At 36.9% G+C, this 19,871-nt stretch overlaps 1 protein-coding gene across 1 annotated transcript in view; it reads right to left on the bottom strand.

Annotated features, from left to right (window-relative positions):
• Positions 1-19,871, bottom strand: part of vps8 (VPS8 subunit of CORVET complex) — an 893,492-nt gene that overhangs the window by 457,712 nt on the left and 415,909 nt on the right. The window contains exons 24-27 of the mRNA XM_051931263.1: positions 13,924-13,966; positions 13,760-13,832; positions 5,918-6,037; positions 596-667 (exon numbers count right to left, since the gene is read on the bottom strand). Coding sequence (XP_051787223.1) covers positions 596-667; positions 5,918-6,037; positions 13,760-13,832; positions 13,924-13,966 — 308 coding nt within the window. The remainder of the gene's footprint in view (positions 1-595; positions 668-5,917; positions 6,038-13,759; positions 13,833-13,923; positions 13,967-19,871) is intronic.

The raw sequence follows: 19,871 nt of genomic DNA, 5'->3' as shown, positions 1-19,871 counted from the left end.
TGAACAAGGAGCACCTGAAGACAGCTGCAGTAAAGGCCTGGCAAAGCAAAAGTAGTGTGGAAACCCAGAACTTGGAGAAGGCCTTGACTATTACGGACTGATAGAATATTTCTAGTAGCTTGCTGCACACATCAAAAGACTGGAGTCTCTTTGGCAAGTACAGTCTGCTCTGACCCTTCTTATACAGAGCTACTATGTTGCTACTGTGTTGTCAGACCAGTCTAGTTTGTTATTTATATGGACCCCTAGGCTCTGCACCATTTACACATTTTCCAAAAAAGAAAACCTAAAAGTGTCTGATTCCTCAACACCCACATATCTGTTAGCACAAACATAAATACGATCACTTGTTATTTTCACAGAAAGTTTAATATTTATTTTCTGAAAATTCTAATTCTGATAAACCACAGTACCACCTCATTATGGCAATTTACATGTTAAATTTGATGGATATCTTGATCACCATCTGCTGAATACACACAAATCTGGCAACACATACATTTTACTTGCATCTCTGAAAGCTTTAAAATTGTTTACCTATTACCCATCATGTAAATGAGAGAAAGGAGAAAAAAAAGAAACGGGTTTTGGTTACCTTAAGTAAAATGTCCACAATTCTCTGTTGATACTCTAAGGCTTGTTTATCATTCTTAAAATCTTCAAAGGTCTGATAAAATACAAACAATCAGCATTACATAGTCTGCAAAGAAACATATTATACCAGTTACATTTTGATCCAAATACACATCTTCATTGTCTTCATAGTACTCAATCCTGACTTTATAATGACCAAGTATTATAAAAACTGGAACTCCAGAGCCAATATCAATTGCCATTTCTTTTGAGCTAAATAATTCTGCACTGTTATGTTGCCCGCTGTCACCACTCACACACTTCCAACCAAATAAAATAAAAGAAAAAGAAAAAAAAAAAGGTTGGAGAAAAAATGCTGACCAAAAGTGTCTTTGTTGTCTAAAGAATTGTGGAAAGAAAGGGAACATGACACACAGATCTGTAATTAGATAAACTATCAGGGTTAAAATGAATGTCTTTAACACTAGAATTAACATAGCCAATGAAAAAACTCAAATCCGGCCCACCTTAAATCCCTTCGCACCTCTCCGTCAGTGTCTTTTGTCTTCTAAATGTGTCGATAAGCCCAAGCAGCAAGCAGCCTGCTATACCATCCCCCCACTGCCTCAGAATGGGCAAGAAGTTCTCCAGTTCAGTTCCTGCCTTGACTGATTATATAGGAGTGAGCTACCCAGAATTGTAAGGGGAAATAACTTGATGTGTGTTCTGTGTCTACAACAATCTATGTAAACGCATCGTTAAAACAGAAACGTTTTTCATGTTTTAGTAATAAATAACAAAATGTAGACATGAACTGTATAATGTGTGAAGGCTGATGGCCAAATATCAAATAAACACTTTCAGAAAAGGTGCAAGTACAATACGACAGTTTCCGTGGTGCAGTGGTAAGATCGGCTGACTTATAATCTGGAGGTCGTGAGTTTGAAACCAGCTCCCCGGCAAATTTACCGTTTTGAGTAGTGAGCTGCTTTTATTGTTAATATTATACAATAAAAACATACATTTGATGTGTGTGATGTGTTGTGTCTGTAACAGCCAGTGTAAATTTATACTACTTGTAAAAGTTAGCGTTTTTTTTTTTTTCACTTTTATTCTCTCAGTCACAATCATGATACAACACCGCCCCACAAAAAAATGATCTGATGCGGTTACTTTTTATCTGAAACTGGGAATAACTGTAGATGTGAGTGGTGTTTTGAGACAATGGGACTGGACATTCTCTGATCTGGAGGGATAAAAGCTGACACACAAACGCTGGTGAATTTGCCTTATTTGTATCTTATTGTCACTTGATTTTTTTTTTTTAATTCAGTTTTATTGAGCATTCCTGCTCACGATGAATTAGTATGCACCTTATGGTCCATGATGTCAAAGCCGCACTGACAAAAAAAAAAAAAAACAGAGACGTAGGTATATACAATATTTGGAAACAGTCATTTTATGACCTATATAGTACATTTCGGAAAACATTGTGGCACGGATGCAACATTATTCATGTTATTCATATTTATTTGCATAACATCTTGTGGTTGTAATCAGTGACCACGTGTTTTGTTTTTTTTTTGATCTTGCCAGTCTCCACTTTTGAGTGAATGGGGGTGTTTCTTTTCTACTCCAGGACATGCAGAGGAAAGAACAGTACAGGGTCAGTCCCGCGCTATATGCAATCATCAAATTCAAATGTTAACAGTTCCCACACACCCAAGGACCGCCCTTCCTGCATTTATGACATGTGCCATAAGTCACGTACATAACATGTATATGAAATATTACTCTTTCATATACAATATATATTTTTGTAATTACTATGCTGTAGTGCCTGCATTTTCATTTTATTGTGCATCCTTGTTCTCTGCTTTCATTACTATGCTACATCTATCTGTGATAAAGAATTATTTGTACTCTGTCTAGATAAATGCAATAAAACTTGCATGTTTCCAGAGAAGCTGAAAGTTAAACATTAATTGGTCAATTATACCAAAGTAGTATTATCTTAAAGTTATAAGAAGTATTAACACCCCCTGGACATTTGAGAATCCCACAATCACTGATCTGCAGACTGGTGATCCATAACCTCTGACTTGCTCAAACCTGGTACTGAGAAAAGCGCTATATAAATGTAATGAATTATTATTATTATTATTATTATTACTTTTGAATTGAAGTTTCATTTAAACTTCCACCTTCCAAAATTCCTGCATTAGGCATACCTCAGCTAATACAGGCAGAAAGAAAGAGAAAAAGTGAAACACACAGAAAGACAGATAGAGAGAAACAGAGAAAGCAAAACTGCAACATCAACATTCACTCCTCTCTAGATTTTGTGTCTCCAAACATTGTTGGATGTGAAGTGCAAATGTAATTATTTTTTACAAGATAACATTTTCATGCGTGTCGTAACTGGTTTTTGATGTTGAGGTCGCTTTGTCACTATTGTGGTTTTGCTGGGGTACTATAAGTGGAACTACCTTCAACAGTGCACTTTCTAGCATTGCAATTAGCCCATTTCTGGACCTGATACTCTAGGCTGGACATATATGCAAACTTGAGAACTTTAAATTAATACAAATTAAGTAACCCGATGTGTCAATAAATTTCCACCACATGGTTCAATGACATTCTGTTGATCCAACCCTTTAAAATCATTCAGATGCTAAATCATTGCTATCATCATTAAACAAGTTCAGTTCAAAACTCTGCTGTTCTCCACAATAAAGAAGGGCTGTCAAATGACAACAACATAAAATGTCTGCACCATGTCCACTGCAGGAAAACCTCCATCCTGGCATCTCTCATATGAACTTGTGCTGATCAGCACTCACATATAGTGAAATAAAAAAACATCTTAACTTACTGACATAAATATTCCTTTGGTAGCTTTTAGAATACAAATCAATTCTCACTACAAGCAAATTTTGGTGCATGTACACATAGTGTAAAAAAGTACAATAAACAAGGATAACCACATGTACTGGGTATAGATGGCAATGCTGACAAGACTAAAGAAATTACTTTTTTTTTCTTTATTGGCAATAACACAGATGCATGGGTTCTCCAATTTTGTTGCTGCTTTGTTGATTTACTGTTTTTTAATTAAATCTCTAAAGCCATAGTTCAGTGATAAGCACTGCTTCACAAATCCCATGCTACTGACATAGTCAATGTCTGAGTGTAGTTTGCACATTCGTGTGCAAATTGTGTGTGTGAATTGCTACTCTGGTTATCTTTATACATTATGAGGAGGTGCATTTTCAATTGGTTGTGAGAAAGACTTGCTATAGACATGAATACTGAGGGCTGGTTGTTCCCTTGAACCCACTAATTCTGGAATGGGTTTCCCTAAATAGCATTAAGTGCAATGTTATTATATGTTTGAAAATGACTAATTATGATTAAATACAGCAGTTATGTGTATTCAAACCCCTTCACTTTTCACATTTTCTTATGATGCTGGCTTGTGCTAAAATCATTTAAATGATCATTTTTCCCCACATCAAGCAACATTAAATACCCCAAAATGACAAACAAAAAACATGGTTTTAGATTTTTTTTTTTAATTTGTTAAAAATAAAAAAAATGAAATATAAAATTAACACTAGCATTCAGACCCATTACCCAGTACATGAAGCACCTCTGACAGCACTTACAGCCTGGAGTCTTCTTGGGTATGATTCAACCAGCATCCTTGGAATTGGGAATTTTCTGTAATTCCTCTCTGTGAATCTTCTCAACCTCTGTCACATTGGACTATCAGTGGACAGCAATGTGCACGTCTCTTCAGAAAAGTTTTATTGGATGTAAGTTCATGCTCTGACTGGGAAATTTAAGGACATTTCCAGAGTTGTCCCTAAGCCATTCCTATGTTGTCTTTTGCTTAGGGTTATTTTTCTGTTGGAAGGTGGAAGTTAGGCCTAGTCTGAGGTCCAGATTGCTCCAGAACAGGTTTTCATTAAGACTTACTCTATACTTCCAGCTTTCCCTCAACTCTGTCTGGTCTCCCAGTCCCTACTGCTGTAATACAACCCCACAGCAAAGACAGGTGGGTGCCCTTCCTAGCTATGTCCAATTAATTGAACGGACTATAGATGGACTCCAAGCAATGTGCAGAAACACTTCAGTGATGATCAATTGAATGGGATGCACCTGAGCCTGATATCAAGTGACAAAGCAAAGAATCTGATTTCCTTTTTCATCTTAATACATTTGCAAAACTTCTAAAACCCTGTTTTTATTTGGTCATTCTGGGGTATTAAGAGTTGCCTTATGTGAGGGAAAAATAATTTTAGAACAAGGCTGCAACATAGCTAAATATAAAAAAAGTGAAGGTGTCTAAATATTTTCTGAATCCACTGCCGTATCTGTCCTACTGATGGTTAAGCTAAATTCCATTGTTTTGTGCACCAAGCATTCTGCTGTAAATAAAGTTGAAATAAATTTTTCTGATAAAATACTACAACGGCTCAAGCAGCCTGCAAATCCTACTTTCATCAGTCAGTTTAACTGAAAACAAGTGTTCTATCACAACAAAAGAGGTGAAAATACACTCAAGTACTTAAGAGCAAAATAAATATTCAGTTATAAATAGGTATAACATTTAATCATATTTAACCTCACTGCCTGTCTCTTGCAAATCTAAACAAATATGAATGTTTTGTATTTAAGTGTAACCATTTAAATGAAAAAAGAAACAAGTCAACTATGCACTGGAAAAAGACAATGCAGAATTAACATAGATAACAAAGAGCCCTAACTCAAACAGTAAAGAAAACATAACAGCTAGAAATCAATAATGGCAGTTCAATGTTAATTCTTTACATCTATTTCAGCAATACATGACACAGTATAAGAACACTGAGGAGTTAAAAATTGTTTCCTTAGTGCATTTTTCACCAGATGCCCTTCACCTCAGGTAACGTTTGTGGCTGCTCTTCATGTTATGCATGTAATAGATGAAAGATCACCTAATGTCTATTCTAATCTCTCTTTATAATAAAACGTCAAAAAAAATACAATTTTTATGTAAAATATATCATACTATAAAGTTCTGTATATTACACACTATGAAAGTACTGCATGTTGCTCAAACTAGTTAATGTGCTAATCTTTTTGCTTGCCTAACTATGTGTAAAGTATGCCGTGTCTTTTTTTTGGTCCCGATTTTTTTCTTCTAAAAATGTCTACTTCAGTTTGTGAAAAGAAAACTACAGTGATGACAAAAATGTCTTATGTCAAACTTCTTCGATCCAGAAAAATACTGATAAATGTATAAATGGTGTGAATAAAAATAGAACACGTGAAATTAATCTTAAAGTATCATTCTTACCAATGCCAAGACATTGAGAAATTCTCTTGTGTCAAAGTGCAAAAGAGTCCGAATGTAAGGGTACACTTCCTCATCAGGACTGGCTTCAGGGGAGTGGAGTCGAATAAGAAACTCAAAAACCTGCAAAAACAAACATATTTTAAAAGCTTTTACATACATTAGTAATTACAAAATTACTTAATAAATAACTTCTGTCACACTGGAAAGTATTTCAGACAATGATTTGAAAAAATATACAACTTAATTACAATCAGATTTTTTTTAAAGGTAATAATTGAAAAAATGTTTCATTGTGCAATTCATTTTACTAAAAGTTAAATTCCTTTTAAATTAATGTTGAAACTGAACAACTTAATTTTGAATAAAAACAAAAATGCCAAAAAGATCTAGTCCTGTATTCTATTATTCAAGGCTGAAATAAGTTAATTTCAGCAAATCATTTGGAAAAATGAACCAATTTGGTTGTGTAAATTCAACTAATTAAGTAAGCTGAAAAAAAAAAGTCAAAAAAACAAGAAAAGTTAGATGAACTCTCAACTAAGGTCAAGCCACTGCCAAACATTTTAATAATGAATTATCTTTGATTATACCTCACAAAATTACATGGTAAGCAGTACAAAATAATAAAAGATAAATGTCTTATTTTAAGCTTAGATCTATTATGTTATTATATTATATAATGTCCCATTCCACAACATGTCAAATATTTTACATATCTTATGTTAACAGTTGTTGCAGACGGCCGGCAGCTCAACCTGGCCAGCCAGACCACAGAATGGAAGGATGGGGGAGGGCAACCTGTTTGGGACACTACTTCCCCCAAGACGTTAGATGGCAGCTTCCCTGAAGTGTAGCGGTGCACCAGATTCCTACAGGGCACTATGGGACATGTAGTTTAATACCACAGCCCTGCTGGGTACTGTGGGTGCCGCAAGGGGACGCTGCAAGCGAACCTGAGAAGTCATGTCTCACCCATAGTCCAGAAGTACTACCAAGTCACGGAGACGAAAGCCCAGAAGTACTCCCAGGCTAAAGAATACTCAAGTTCTCCATCTGACCTGGAAGTGCTGGCAAGTCACATGGACGGAAGGACAGAAGCACTTCTGAGTCGGAACATATCTAAAGGACTGCTGTGAACCCAGCAAGCGAGCCAGAGTCAGGTGGAGGTGGACAAATCTTGCTGGGAGGTGTGGAAGAGAAAAAAAATAGTATATTGTGTTTACTGGCTGGTTTATTTGTTTGTCTATTGTGGTTGTGGTGCTTGGAAGGCACTGTAAGGAGAAAAAGAATTAAACAACTTCTTGGTGCTTTTACCCTGTGTCCTGCGTGTCTGTCTGTTGGGTTTAAGGGGCAACAGTGACCCCTAGCATCCACATAGTCATGTAAGTATACGTTTTCAAAGTAAAGATTCTGAGAAATAGAAACATGCAAATCATCTCAGCTCTACAAAGTTAGTCTCTGTTCCATAACTGGAATCTATTTATGAATACCACTGTGAATAACCGTGCAAATTATTATGCACACTATGCTAAAACAGGGCAGGTCTCCTTTTGCTCTCAAAACAGCCTCATTTCTTTTGGCACAGATTCCACAAGATGTTGGAAGCATTGATTTTGCTGACATAAAAGAATTACACAATTTCTGCAGAGATGTCAGCTGCACGTTCATGCAGCAAATCTCTTGTTATACCGCAAGCCAAAGATGGTCTATTGAATTCAGACCCAGTGACAGGAAAAGCCAATGAACAACACTGAACTTATTGTCACATACATGAAACAAGTTTCAGACCACTTTTGCTTTGTGACATATTACATTAGCTTGCTGGAAGTAGCCATTAAAAGATGGGTAAATTGTGACTATGAAGGGATGCACATGTTCAGCAACTATACTCAAATAGCCCATGGTATTCAAGCAATGACTGACTGGTATTAACAGGCTCAAAAAGTGTGCCAAGAAAATATTCCCCACACTATTATAGTACTATCACCATCCTAGACTGTTCATGGGTTTAAAATAATTAAATGAAAATCTCTGCAGATCAGCAATTACAGAAATATCCAAACCAGCCTGTCTGCCACCAACAATCATTACATGGTTGCAATTACAAAGACCACATTTTTTTCATTCCATTTGGGTTTTTGATGCAACATTAACTAGCTCGTGACCTGACATAAAAAAAAAAAATCAACATGTTTTTCTCTCTTATGTTGCTGCCAAATGATTGGCTGATTAGGTAATTGCATGGATAAGCAGGTGTACAGGTGCTCCTAATAATTTGCTTGGCAGGGATATAAATAATTTTTTGTTACAAAGAATTAATTTTAGCAAATGTTGAAAGATAATCTTTATACTTCAATTATACTGAATTTTGTGATTACATTAAGAGATGGGGGAGATCTAGGTGGGGTCCATTAATTTCAGAGTGTTACTAATAACACTTCACAGACAGGAGAGTGTGTGGTTTTGTAACCTGTGCTTGAACCACTGTTTGGGGTCCATCTGGCTTTACAAAAAGAACCACAGAAATCTAGAATGTAATGTCAAAGTTTAGAAGTAGCCTAAGATGGACTAGCCAATGCACAAAAAGTAGTTCCTGAGCGACAAGTGAGAGTACAGAATAGGTAAAGTATAAATGATTAATCAATAAACAGTCTAAACAGGTGTACAAACAATTGGGAATCTCTTATGAGTGCCTCAAAGAATGATTATATTTTCAAAAAGGATTTGTAATGTGTTTGCAAATTTACATGAAAGTTATTGTCAAGTTATTGTAAACATCTAAAACAATTTTCTCTTGTGATGGGCTGTTCATAAGGTGTTTGAAGTAAAGGTAAGGTAATCAGTCTATAACTACAGGCTTTTAAAGTATGTACAGTAAGCGCAAAGAATACCTGCAGTTTGTCGCAGCTGCCATCAGACCTCATGTGCAGCCTTAAAATCTGTTGCAGTTTGTGCTGCTAGATTAGTGGGTGTGTGTGTGTCTGTTGGGCTCACACACAAATCTAACATGTCATTATTTAACATACATGAACAGACTGAAATACAGAAAGGGATCACCTGTCCCTTGTAAGCAGCTCTTCAAAGGCCAGGATGGGCAAGAACGACGTGTGTAGCAGCAGGCTGGGCAGACAAACATGCTTCACCGACAAACACCCAAGAGCATCTTTTGAATTAGAAGAGTTGTAGAAAGAGGATGGAGGTTTTCTTAGTTCACAGTCTAACTGGAACCCAATTAGTGCTTATGTTCTTGAGGCGTCATTTCAGTAATAATAGAGTGTACTGGCAATTACTGATAACATGACACTAACAGCGCTTTGGCAGGGAACAGCATGAGGCTATCCATGCACTGTTCCTAGTTCATATCCATTTTAGAAGCGTTTCAAGTAAATAAAAAACAGGAAAATGAAATTGCTGGTCTCTTTAGGCTCATAAAGAGCAATGCTGCTGTATATTATTGTTCATTAAATAAGCCTTTTCTTGAGATGAACCTGTGGCACGTTACTGACAGGTCTTCTGTTTTCAGCAGTCAGCAGCTGTATGCAGGGGTGGATGGTAAGAGGCGAGCCCTTTAAGTGGAGATGCCATTCATAGGGAAACAGCTGGAATGGAGCTGTAATGGTCAATCAAGTCATTGATGGTGATGAAGAGATTAATACAAGTTTTAATGTATGCCCACTTTAGAGATTCTTATTCTTTGAATTTAAATCAGTTTTTAGGAATGTAGCCTGGAGCTACAGTCTTTTTATTATGTTCTTTAATTTTATTGTACCAAATTTGTTTCTGATATGCTGTGCCAGTCTGAGAATTATTACCATTATTATTGTTATTTTTGCATTATTATTTGTGGCCAGTATTTTTTGACCAATCCCCCACTCTTCCCATGTTTATGAAAATGCTGGTGCCCATGCTATCTATCCACTGTTGCTGCTCCTGTATTGGTTTTGTCCACTTTACTGATTCTGTTATAACAACTAAAAATATTTTTAACAATATTTTTTTAACCCATTCATCTCTTGGGGCCATTTAAGTTCAGCACAAGGATGCATGTAAGAAAAGCAACGCAAGGTCCATTTTACTCTTACCCCAGTACATGAAAAGTTTTATTCAGCCACACAGCACGACTTCAATAAAAGTTACGAGTAGAAGAAATGAAAGTTAAAAAAAACAAAAAAAAAAAAACATTTACAATCACCCTATGCAGAAGGCGCTAGCCAATAATCCATTCATTTAATACCTATGCACTTCTTTGTGGAAGTGGAAAAAAATCCCACTTTTAATATGGTGAACATACCAACTTCACACAAAGACTGCGCTTTGGATTTGAACGCATCAGAAAAAAACATAATGCACCGATCAGCCTTTGAAGCACCGAGGTACAACAAGCTTTATTACATTATTAGACATTACCAATGTAAGAACAATCATATTTTTAAAGAAGAAAGTCAAAATGTTTACTTTAGCTGCTTAGAAGCACAATGTTATAGTAATATTACCATAAAGTAGAATTAATAATTGCACTTTTCTCCAATACCAGCAAGTGGTCTTCTTACTATTATATAGTAATACCTGAAACATACTGAAACACACAACACCAAGTATACCAGAAAACAAACATCAAATGTTACTGAAAAAAAACAAACATGAATAATGAAATATTTATAGTCCAGATTAAATCTGTACAAAGGGTAACATGGAGGTAAAAAAAGTGCTGCTGTTTAAGAGAAGCAGCAGTACTCCACCAAAACATACATTTAGTTCTACCAGTAATTCAAATTATGACATACTGTGTAGTAGGCTTCACAGGCATGCCTTTTCCGGGATGAAACACAAAAAAATCATTCCTTACATTAACAGTGTCACGGATGGCAGGTGTTTACTCCTTCAGCAAGAAACTGACAAATATACAGTCTTAACTGTATACTTTTTTGTTGCTTGTTTGTTATAATATTTATATATTTTATATTTTTTTCTTTTTTGACCTTTTCTAAAGTTTAAATTTCTTCTTGGGGACAAAAAATATATATCCATTGATCTACCTATCTAACTCCCTAAGCACAGAGGAAGGACAAAGCAGGAGTGTCTTAGGGGTAGGTATGAACAAGTATGTATGTATGCATCTATCTATCTAACTCACAAAAACTAATACAAGATTCCATATCTTTCCAAAAAGACCACTATAAACATCCCAATCAGAACTCTCCAGGATTCACTCAGTCCATTCTTAAAGACACAAGAAAATCTCTTCAATATATTATTCCACCAATCTATACCTGCATGTGTTCCCTTTATACAAAATTATAATAATATGTAATTAGTAGGTTCATGTGACTAGACTGGAGCAATGAGGATGCAATATAGACCATTCATGTCATGTCTCTCTCTGTCTCTCTCTCTCTCAATTGATCACTCACTGTGATTCGCAGTTTGTCATCCAACAACATTGCTCACAGAGAGAGCAGCCTAACAAGAATTGTCCTGGTGGTCCTGAGATTCAGTCCATCCCTGCCTGCAGCACTAAGTCACTGTTAAGTATTGAAGCACCATGTTAGACATTTACAGTGGTGTGAAAAACTATTTGCCCCCTTCCTGATTTCTTATTCTTTTGCATGTTTGTCACACAAAATGTTTCTGATCATCAAACACATTTAACCATTAGTCAAATATAACACAAGTAAACACAAAATGCAGTTTGTAAATGGTGGTTTTTATTATTTAGGGAGAAAAAAAAATCCAAACCTACATGGCCCTGTGTGAAAAAGTAATTGCCCCCTGAACCTAATAACTGGTTGGGCCACCCTTAGCAGCAATAACTGCAATCAAGCGTTTGCGATAACTTGCAATGAGTCTTTTACAGCGCTCTGGAGGAATTTTGGCCCACTCATCTTTGCAAAATTGTTGTAATTCAGCTTTATTTGAGGGTTTTCTAGCATGAACCGCCTTTTTAAGGTCATGCCATAGCATCTCAATTGGATTCAGGTCAGGACTTTTGACTAGGCCACTCCAAAGTCTTCATTTTGTTTTTCTTCAGCCATTCAGAGGTGGATTTGCTGGTGTGTTTTGGGTCATTGTCCTGTTGCAGCACCCAAGATCGCTTCAGCTTGAGTTGATGAACAGATGGCCGGACATTCTCCTTCAGGATTTTTTGGTAGACAGTAGAATTCATGGTTCCATCTATCACAGCAAGCCTTCCAGGTCCTGAAGCAGCAAAACAACCCCAGACCATCACACTACCACCACCATATTTTACTGTTGGTATGATGTTCTTTTTCTGAAATGCTGTGTTCCTTTTACGCCAGATGTAACGGGACATTTGCCTTCCAAAAAGTTCAACTTTTGACTCATCAGTCCACAAGGTATTTTCCCAAAAGTCTTGGCAATCATTGAGATGTTTCTTAGCAAAATTGAGACAAGCCCTAATGTTCTTTTTGCTTAACAGTGGTTTGCGTCTTGGAAATCTGCCATGCAGGCCGTTTTTGCCCAGTCTCTTTCTTATGGTGGAGTCGTGAACACTGACCTTAATTGAGGCAAGTGAGGCCTGCAGTTCTTTAGACGTTGTCCTGGGGTCTTTTGTGACCTCTCGGATGAGTCGTCTCTGCGCTCTTGGGGTAATTTTGGTCGGCCGGCCACTCCTGGGAAGGTTCACCACTGTTCCATGTTTTTGCCATTTGTGGATAATGACTCTCACTGTGGTTCGCTGGAGTCCCAAAGCTTTAGAAATGGCTTTATAACCTTTACCAGACTGATAGATCTCAATTACTTCTGTTCTCATTTGTTCCTGAATTTCTTTGGATCTTGGCATGATGTCTAGCTTTTGAGGTGCTTTTGGTCTACTTCTCTGTGTCAGGCAGCTCCTATTTAAGTGATTTCTTGATTGAAACAGGTGTGGCAGTAATCAGGCCTGGGGGTGGCTACGGAAATTGAACTCAGGTGTGATACACCACAGTTAGGTTATTTTTTAACAAGGGGGCAATTACTTTTTCACACAGGGCCATGTAGGTTTGGATTTTTTTTCTCCCTAAATAATAAAAACCATCATTTAAAAACTGCATTTTGTGTTTACTTGTGTTATATTTGACTAATGGTTAAATGTGTTTGATGATCAGAAACATTTTGTGTGACAAACATGCAAAAGAATAAGAAATCAGGAAGGGGGCAAATAGTTTTTCACACCACTGTATGTTGCTCCAGATAAATTTATTTCATTCATTTTATTGGATAACTTAAATGCTTTAGCCACAAGGAATAAAACTATATGGGTTTGGTATAAATAATTTACTTTAAGAAAAATAAATGTTTTTGTTATTTAATTTTGAGTGTGTCATGTCATTATTTTGTAGCTTCAGCATTTTTTTAACAAGATGTTAGAACCCATTGCACTGTTAATATGGACTGCCTCCTAGGAAACACTATGCACCACATCATGAAGGCTCAACTATATAAACCAGTGCACCACTCAAGCACTTTGTCCGAGACTATGGACTGAACCCTTAAACAAGCATAGTCTTGTTCTTATTGTCTAGGTTTCAGTTAAACAATTCACAGCACACCACTTCCCAATATGGTTCACAGTTTTAGCATCTTCGGTGATAATCTTGACTTTTTGTTTAATAACTCCAGCCAATTATTGTTTATATTTTATTTACAGTTTAACCATGTGGTTAAAGTAATGGTCACATGGAAAAGGCTTGGGAAATGTTTGGAAGGAGACACTACCAAAATGTACAAGATAAAAGTAATTTTATACAACGTATTTTAACTTCATGCAATTCATATCTAACCAACAACAGCATGTTACCTATGTATAACTTATTAAAAGAAGTTTCCCATTAACCTGTAACATACCTGGTTTTTCACCAAACCAACAAGGTCTTCTGGAATATCACCTAAAGGATATGCACGTCCAGCCAAGCAGCAACTGTGGCAAATACAACAGGGGCTATTTTTGAGCATATCAGATAGCAACATTATAATTAATAAAAATCACTCAAAATCCCCTCAAGTTTTACCTTATATAGACAAGAAGCTTGTTACCCATGGTGACTTTATCATCTGAAAAATAAACAAAAAGGAAAAGACCATTGAAAACAATTGGAATCAGAGAATACATGAATAAAGATGTAGAAAGAGTTTGTGAATTCAGGAAGAAATATTCTACCACTCCAATGGTAGCGCTGCTGCCTATACATACATACCCCTTCAGCAAGAAACTGACAGATAAACAGTCTTAACCGTATACTTTTTTGTTGCTTGTTTGTTATAATGTATATAACAGTATAATATATATAATACAGTATATGTATACATATACATACATATACTGTATATACTGTACATATACACATTGTAAGCTTAATGCTATATAGTGCCTGACCCGACACAGATTGACACAGAGGCACGTGTACAATAAAATAATTTTTTTTCTTCCCCTGTGGGCACACATCTTCCCCGTGACCTAGTCACACCAGTACAACAAGCACTTTCCTGGCTCCTTTTATAGTTCACCCGGAAGTGCTCCAGGTGCTTGATCACCGAGTTCCGGGTGCACTTCCAGGTGTGATGTATCTGCTGCCCACACGGGCTCAGGAGTCCCAAACACAGCACCCACTGGCGGTGCCTGCAGGACCCAACAGGGCTGTACCCAACTCCAAATTCCCAGGGAGCCCTGTGGAAAACCGAAGCACTGCTCCACCCCAGGGGGGCGGCCATCTAGCGTCCAGGGGGAAGTATTGCACTGTCCAGGGCTGCTCCCCCTGAATATAGTGTGCAGGGGCGTCCTACATATACATATATACATACATACATATATATATATTGTGACAGATTAAGAGTCCCCGTGACCCCTTGAACCCTCAGACCACACGTCAGACACCCAGTAAAAGTCCAAATATTATATTTATTTAGACAAAATGCACACAAAGCACCCTCTTCTCCACAATACTCAAATAACTACACAATAAACAAACAATAAATCAATAACAATAATCCTCCTCACTCCCAGACGCTTTGCCACCCTTCCACCCAGCTCAGCTCAGCATCTGGATTTCCCATCGTCGTTTTATATTCCCTGACCCGGAAGTGGTTCCAACCCTCCAGTCCATGTGATTCCTTATCACATCCGGGTCAGATAAAAAGTCCTTTTCTTCCATCTGGCGGCCTGGGGGTGTTGGCCGGGATGACAGGCCGGCCATATCCCACAATATATATATATATATATATATATATATATATATATATATATATATATATATATATATACACACACATACATATATACATATACACACACATATACATATGTATACTGTACATATATATACATATATATTAATACATATCGAACCTCAGAAGTCAGCGGAAGAGATAAAGCACCTATACGCTGTGCCACGGCGTATGGTTCGTTTATTTGACAGCCTGTAGGTCCAGAGTAATAACATTTATTGCATTCGTAGTCTGAGTCCCAACCTGAATTGTGCTGTCAAATAAACAAACCACAGACTGTGGCGCAGCACAAAGGGGCTTTGTCTTTGACGCTGACGTCCGAGGTTCGATCCCCGAGAGGGGAGCAATAGAGTGTGTACTTTTGATGAGCCCAAATAAGGGCGAAACACGTGTCGCATACTCTTTGGATTATTTGAGAGTAAACTATGCAATATACATACATACATATTATTTATATTATATATATATATATATATATATATATATATATATATATATATATATATATATATATATATATATATATACATATACATACATACATATACAGTGATCCCTCGCTATATCACGCTTCGCCTTTCGCGGCTTCACTCCATCGTGGATTTTATATGTATGCATATTTAAATATATATCGCGGATTTTTTGCTGGTTCACGGATTTCTGAGGACAATGGGTCTTTTAATTTCTGGTACATGCTTCCTCAGTTGGTTTGCCCAGTTGATTTCATACAAGGGACGCTAATGGCAGATGGCTGAGAAGCTACCCAACTTACTTTTCTCTCTCTCTCTCTTACGCTGACTTTCTCTGATCCTGACGTAGGGGGTGTGAGCAGGGGGGCTGTTCGCACACCTAGACGATACGGACGCTCGTCTAAAAATGCTGAAAGATTATCTTCACGTTGCTATCTTCTGTGCAGCTGCTTCCTCAAGCGACATGCTGCACGGTGCTTCGCATACTTAAAAGCTCGAAGGGCACGTATTGATTTTTGACTGTTTGTTTTTCTCTGTCTCTCTCTCTCTCTCTCTCCCTGCTCCTGACGGAGGGGGTGTGAGCTGCCGCCTTCAACAGCTTTGTACCGGCGGTGCTTCGCATACTTAAAAGCCAAACAGCCTTATTGATTTGTTTGCTTTCCTCTGTCTTTCTAACAGTCTGTGCTCCTGACGCGCACTCCTTTGAAGAGGAAGATATGTTTGCATTCTTTTAATTGTGAGACAGAACTGTCATCTCTGTCTTGTCATGGAGCACAGTTTAAACTTTTGAAAAAGAGACAAATGTTTGTTTGCAGTGTTTGAATAAAGTTCCTGTCTCTCTACAACCTCCTGTGTTTCTGCGCAAATCTGTGACCCAAGCATGACAATATAAAAATAACCATATAAACATATGGTTTCTACTTCGCGGATTTTCTTATTTCGCGAGTGGCTCTGGAACGCAACCCCCGCGATGGAGGAGGGATTACTGTGTGTGTGTATATATATATATATATATATATATATATATATATATACACATACATATATATATATATATATATATATATACATACATACATACATTATATATATATACATACATACATACATATATATATATATACATGCATACATACATATATATATACATGCATACATATATATACATACATACACACATATATACATACATACACACATATATATATATATATATATATATATATATATATACACATATATATACATACATACATACATACATACATTCATACATTCATACATACATACATACTCACTCACTCTTATTGGCAACATTTACAGAAGCTAGAGACAATCAAATTCTACCTCAAACTTTTCGTCAAGCATTAATCACCGTCTTTCCTAAACAAAATAAGGACTTGTTACAATGTGCATCATACAGACCAATTTCACTTCTGAATAATGATGTTAAGATACTCTCAAAAATTATAGCTAGAAGGATTGAGAAAGTGCTGCCTTTGGTAATATCACAGGGTCAAACTGGATTTATTAAAGGCTGACACATCTTCCAATCTTCAACGCCTGTTTAATGTAATATATTCACCAGCAAAGTCAAACACCCCAGAGATATTACTATCATTGGATGCAGAAAAAGCATTTGATATGATATTGAATGGAACTACCTTTTCACTGCATTGGAGAAATTTGGGTTTAGCCCGAATATTTGTGCATGGATCAAACTACTGTACACCAGTCCGGAAGCTTCAGTCTGTATTAACATTTGTTCAGACTACTTTAAACTAGAAAGTGGCACCTGACAAGGATGCCCCTTGTCACCACTGCTGTTTGCAATCACCATTGAACCACTGGCGGTCCACTGTCGAAATTCTTATCAGATAAAGGGGATTATCAGAGAAGGACTGGAACAGAAAATTTCTCTGTATGCAGACGATATGGTTTTATATATATCAGACCCAGAAAACACTGTGCCTGCAGTTTTAACAGCACTTTCAGATTTTCAAAAGATCTCTGGTCTCAGAATTAATTTGAATAAAAGTATTCTCTTTCCAGTGAATTCACAAGCATATAATATCTGATTGGACACCCTACCTTTTACCATAGCAGATCAGTTTAAATATCTAGGGGTAAATATCACAAGTAAACATAAAGCTCTTTACCAACAAAATTTCGCCGTCTGTATGGAAAAAATTAAGCAAGACTTGCATAGATAGTCAACCCTTCATCTCACTCTAGCTGGAAGAATTAACATTGTTAAGATGAATATCTTGCCTAAGCTTCTTTTTTATTTCAAAACATCCCAATATATATTAATAAATCATTTTTTAAGCAATTAGATTCAACCATAACCTCATTTATTTGGAACTCAAAACATTCACGTATCCGAAGAGCGACCCTACAAAGACCTCAGGCAGAAGGTGGCATGGCTCTAGCTAATTTTCAGTTTTATTACTGTGCAGCAAACATACAAGGCATAAAAACCTGGACACAAATAAATGAACATACACAAGCCTGGTCCGCAATAGAAGTAAAATCCTGCAGCACTTCTTTATATTCCCTGCTCTGCACTCCAATAAATGCAAGTTATCGCAAATATACTAATAATCCAATTGTGCTTCACTCACTCAGAACATGGAACCAATGTAGAAAGCAATTTAAGATGAAAATCTATCTGTGGCACCCCTGCAAGTGAACCACCTCTTTCAACCCTCGCAAACATATCCAGTTTTTAATATCTGGAAAAGATTTGGGATTAAATTGCTCAGAGATCTTTATATAGACAATATCTTTGCATCCTTTGAACAATTACATTCCAAATTTAACCTTCCAGCTACACATTTCTTTCACTATCTTCAAATAAGAAACTTTGTCAAATAGAACCTTCCCGATTTTCCTCATCTCGTAACCCTCCACCATGCTGGAAAAAATACTGCTCAACTTTGAGGATTCAGACACCATTTCTGCAATATATAAAATTTTATTAGAGTCCCTTCCTTTCAAAGATCCAAGAGGACAATGGGAAAAAGATCTCTTAAAATTAATATATCAGCAAAGGAATGAAAGGTAGCAATGCAGAGAATTCACTCGAGCTCCATATTAGCAAAGCATAGAATTATTCAACTCAAAATTTTATATCGAGCTCATCTGTCTCACCTAAAACTGTTCAAAATGTTCCCAGGGCAAGATCCAACCTGTGAACGCTGCAACCAAGCTCCTGCCTCACAGGGTCACAGGTTTTGGGCATGCACCAAATTAACAACATTTTGGACCAAACTTTTTAAGTGCCTTTCAGACAGCCTTGGTGTCACAATCCTTCATAACCCAATAACAGCTGTGTTTGGTGCTCTTCCAGATGGACTTGAAATGGATAAGGGCAAGCAAACTATGATTGCATTCACTACACTTTTGGCACGCAAACTGATTTTGTTAAATTGGAAGAATCCTAACTCTCCTCTAATAAGTCAGTGGGAAACCGATGTTTTATATTATTTGAAATTGGAAAAAATCAAATTCTCAGTCAGGGGATCTGTACAGAATTTTTTCAAAACCTGGAAGGATCTAATCAATAATATTTTAGAATAAGAAGAAATAATTATTTCCGTATTTCTTTTCCTTCTCCATTTTTCTTTTTCTGCCCTATTAAGCTCAATAATTTAGGCATGTTTACAAGCCTTAAGTTTTACTCCTTAGGCCATGGTCTCCTTCTCAGGGGTGGGGTTTGATTTGTTTTCAATCCTATTTTTTGTAAAAATTGATCTATATGTACCGAATGATTACAATAAAATAAATAAAAAAAAAAAAAAAAAAAAAAAAAAAAAAAAGATTTTCCCTCCCAATGCCACCTTCTTCCAATAACCCTGTCCCCTCACACCATCCCTACTATATCAAAAACACCCACCATTTAAACTGGAATGGCCAGGGATGAGTCCACCTCTGACCCTCTGACCATAACTGAAGACTAAGTGAGGAGACAACCGAGGAAGCTACACACAGGAAAAGTGGCAAGACCACATGAAGTCAGTCCCTTCTCCTGTGGTAGACCACCTGGACCCACTGCAGTCTGCCTATTGGACAAAGATTGGAGTGCAGGATGAAATTAACTATCTTCTCCACAAGTTCACTCTAACGTGGACATAGCTTGCAGAACTGAAAGGTATGTTTCTGATTACTCCAGTGCCACAATGTGACTGCAACTACCAAGTCAGAAGCTGTTTTTTCTTTTAATTTTCTTCTTATTTAGTCATTCTGGTGTGTGTGTGAGTGTG

This window comes from Erpetoichthys calabaricus, chromosome 8 (assembly GCF_900747795.2).
Source record: "Erpetoichthys calabaricus chromosome 8, fErpCal1.3, whole genome shotgun sequence".
NCBI classification, from domain to species: domain Eukaryota; kingdom Metazoa; phylum Chordata; class Cladistia; order Polypteriformes; family Polypteridae; genus Erpetoichthys; species Erpetoichthys calabaricus.
The sequence above is the reverse complement of the archived record's forward strand: the minus strand, read 5'-3'. Positions and strand labels throughout refer to the sequence as shown.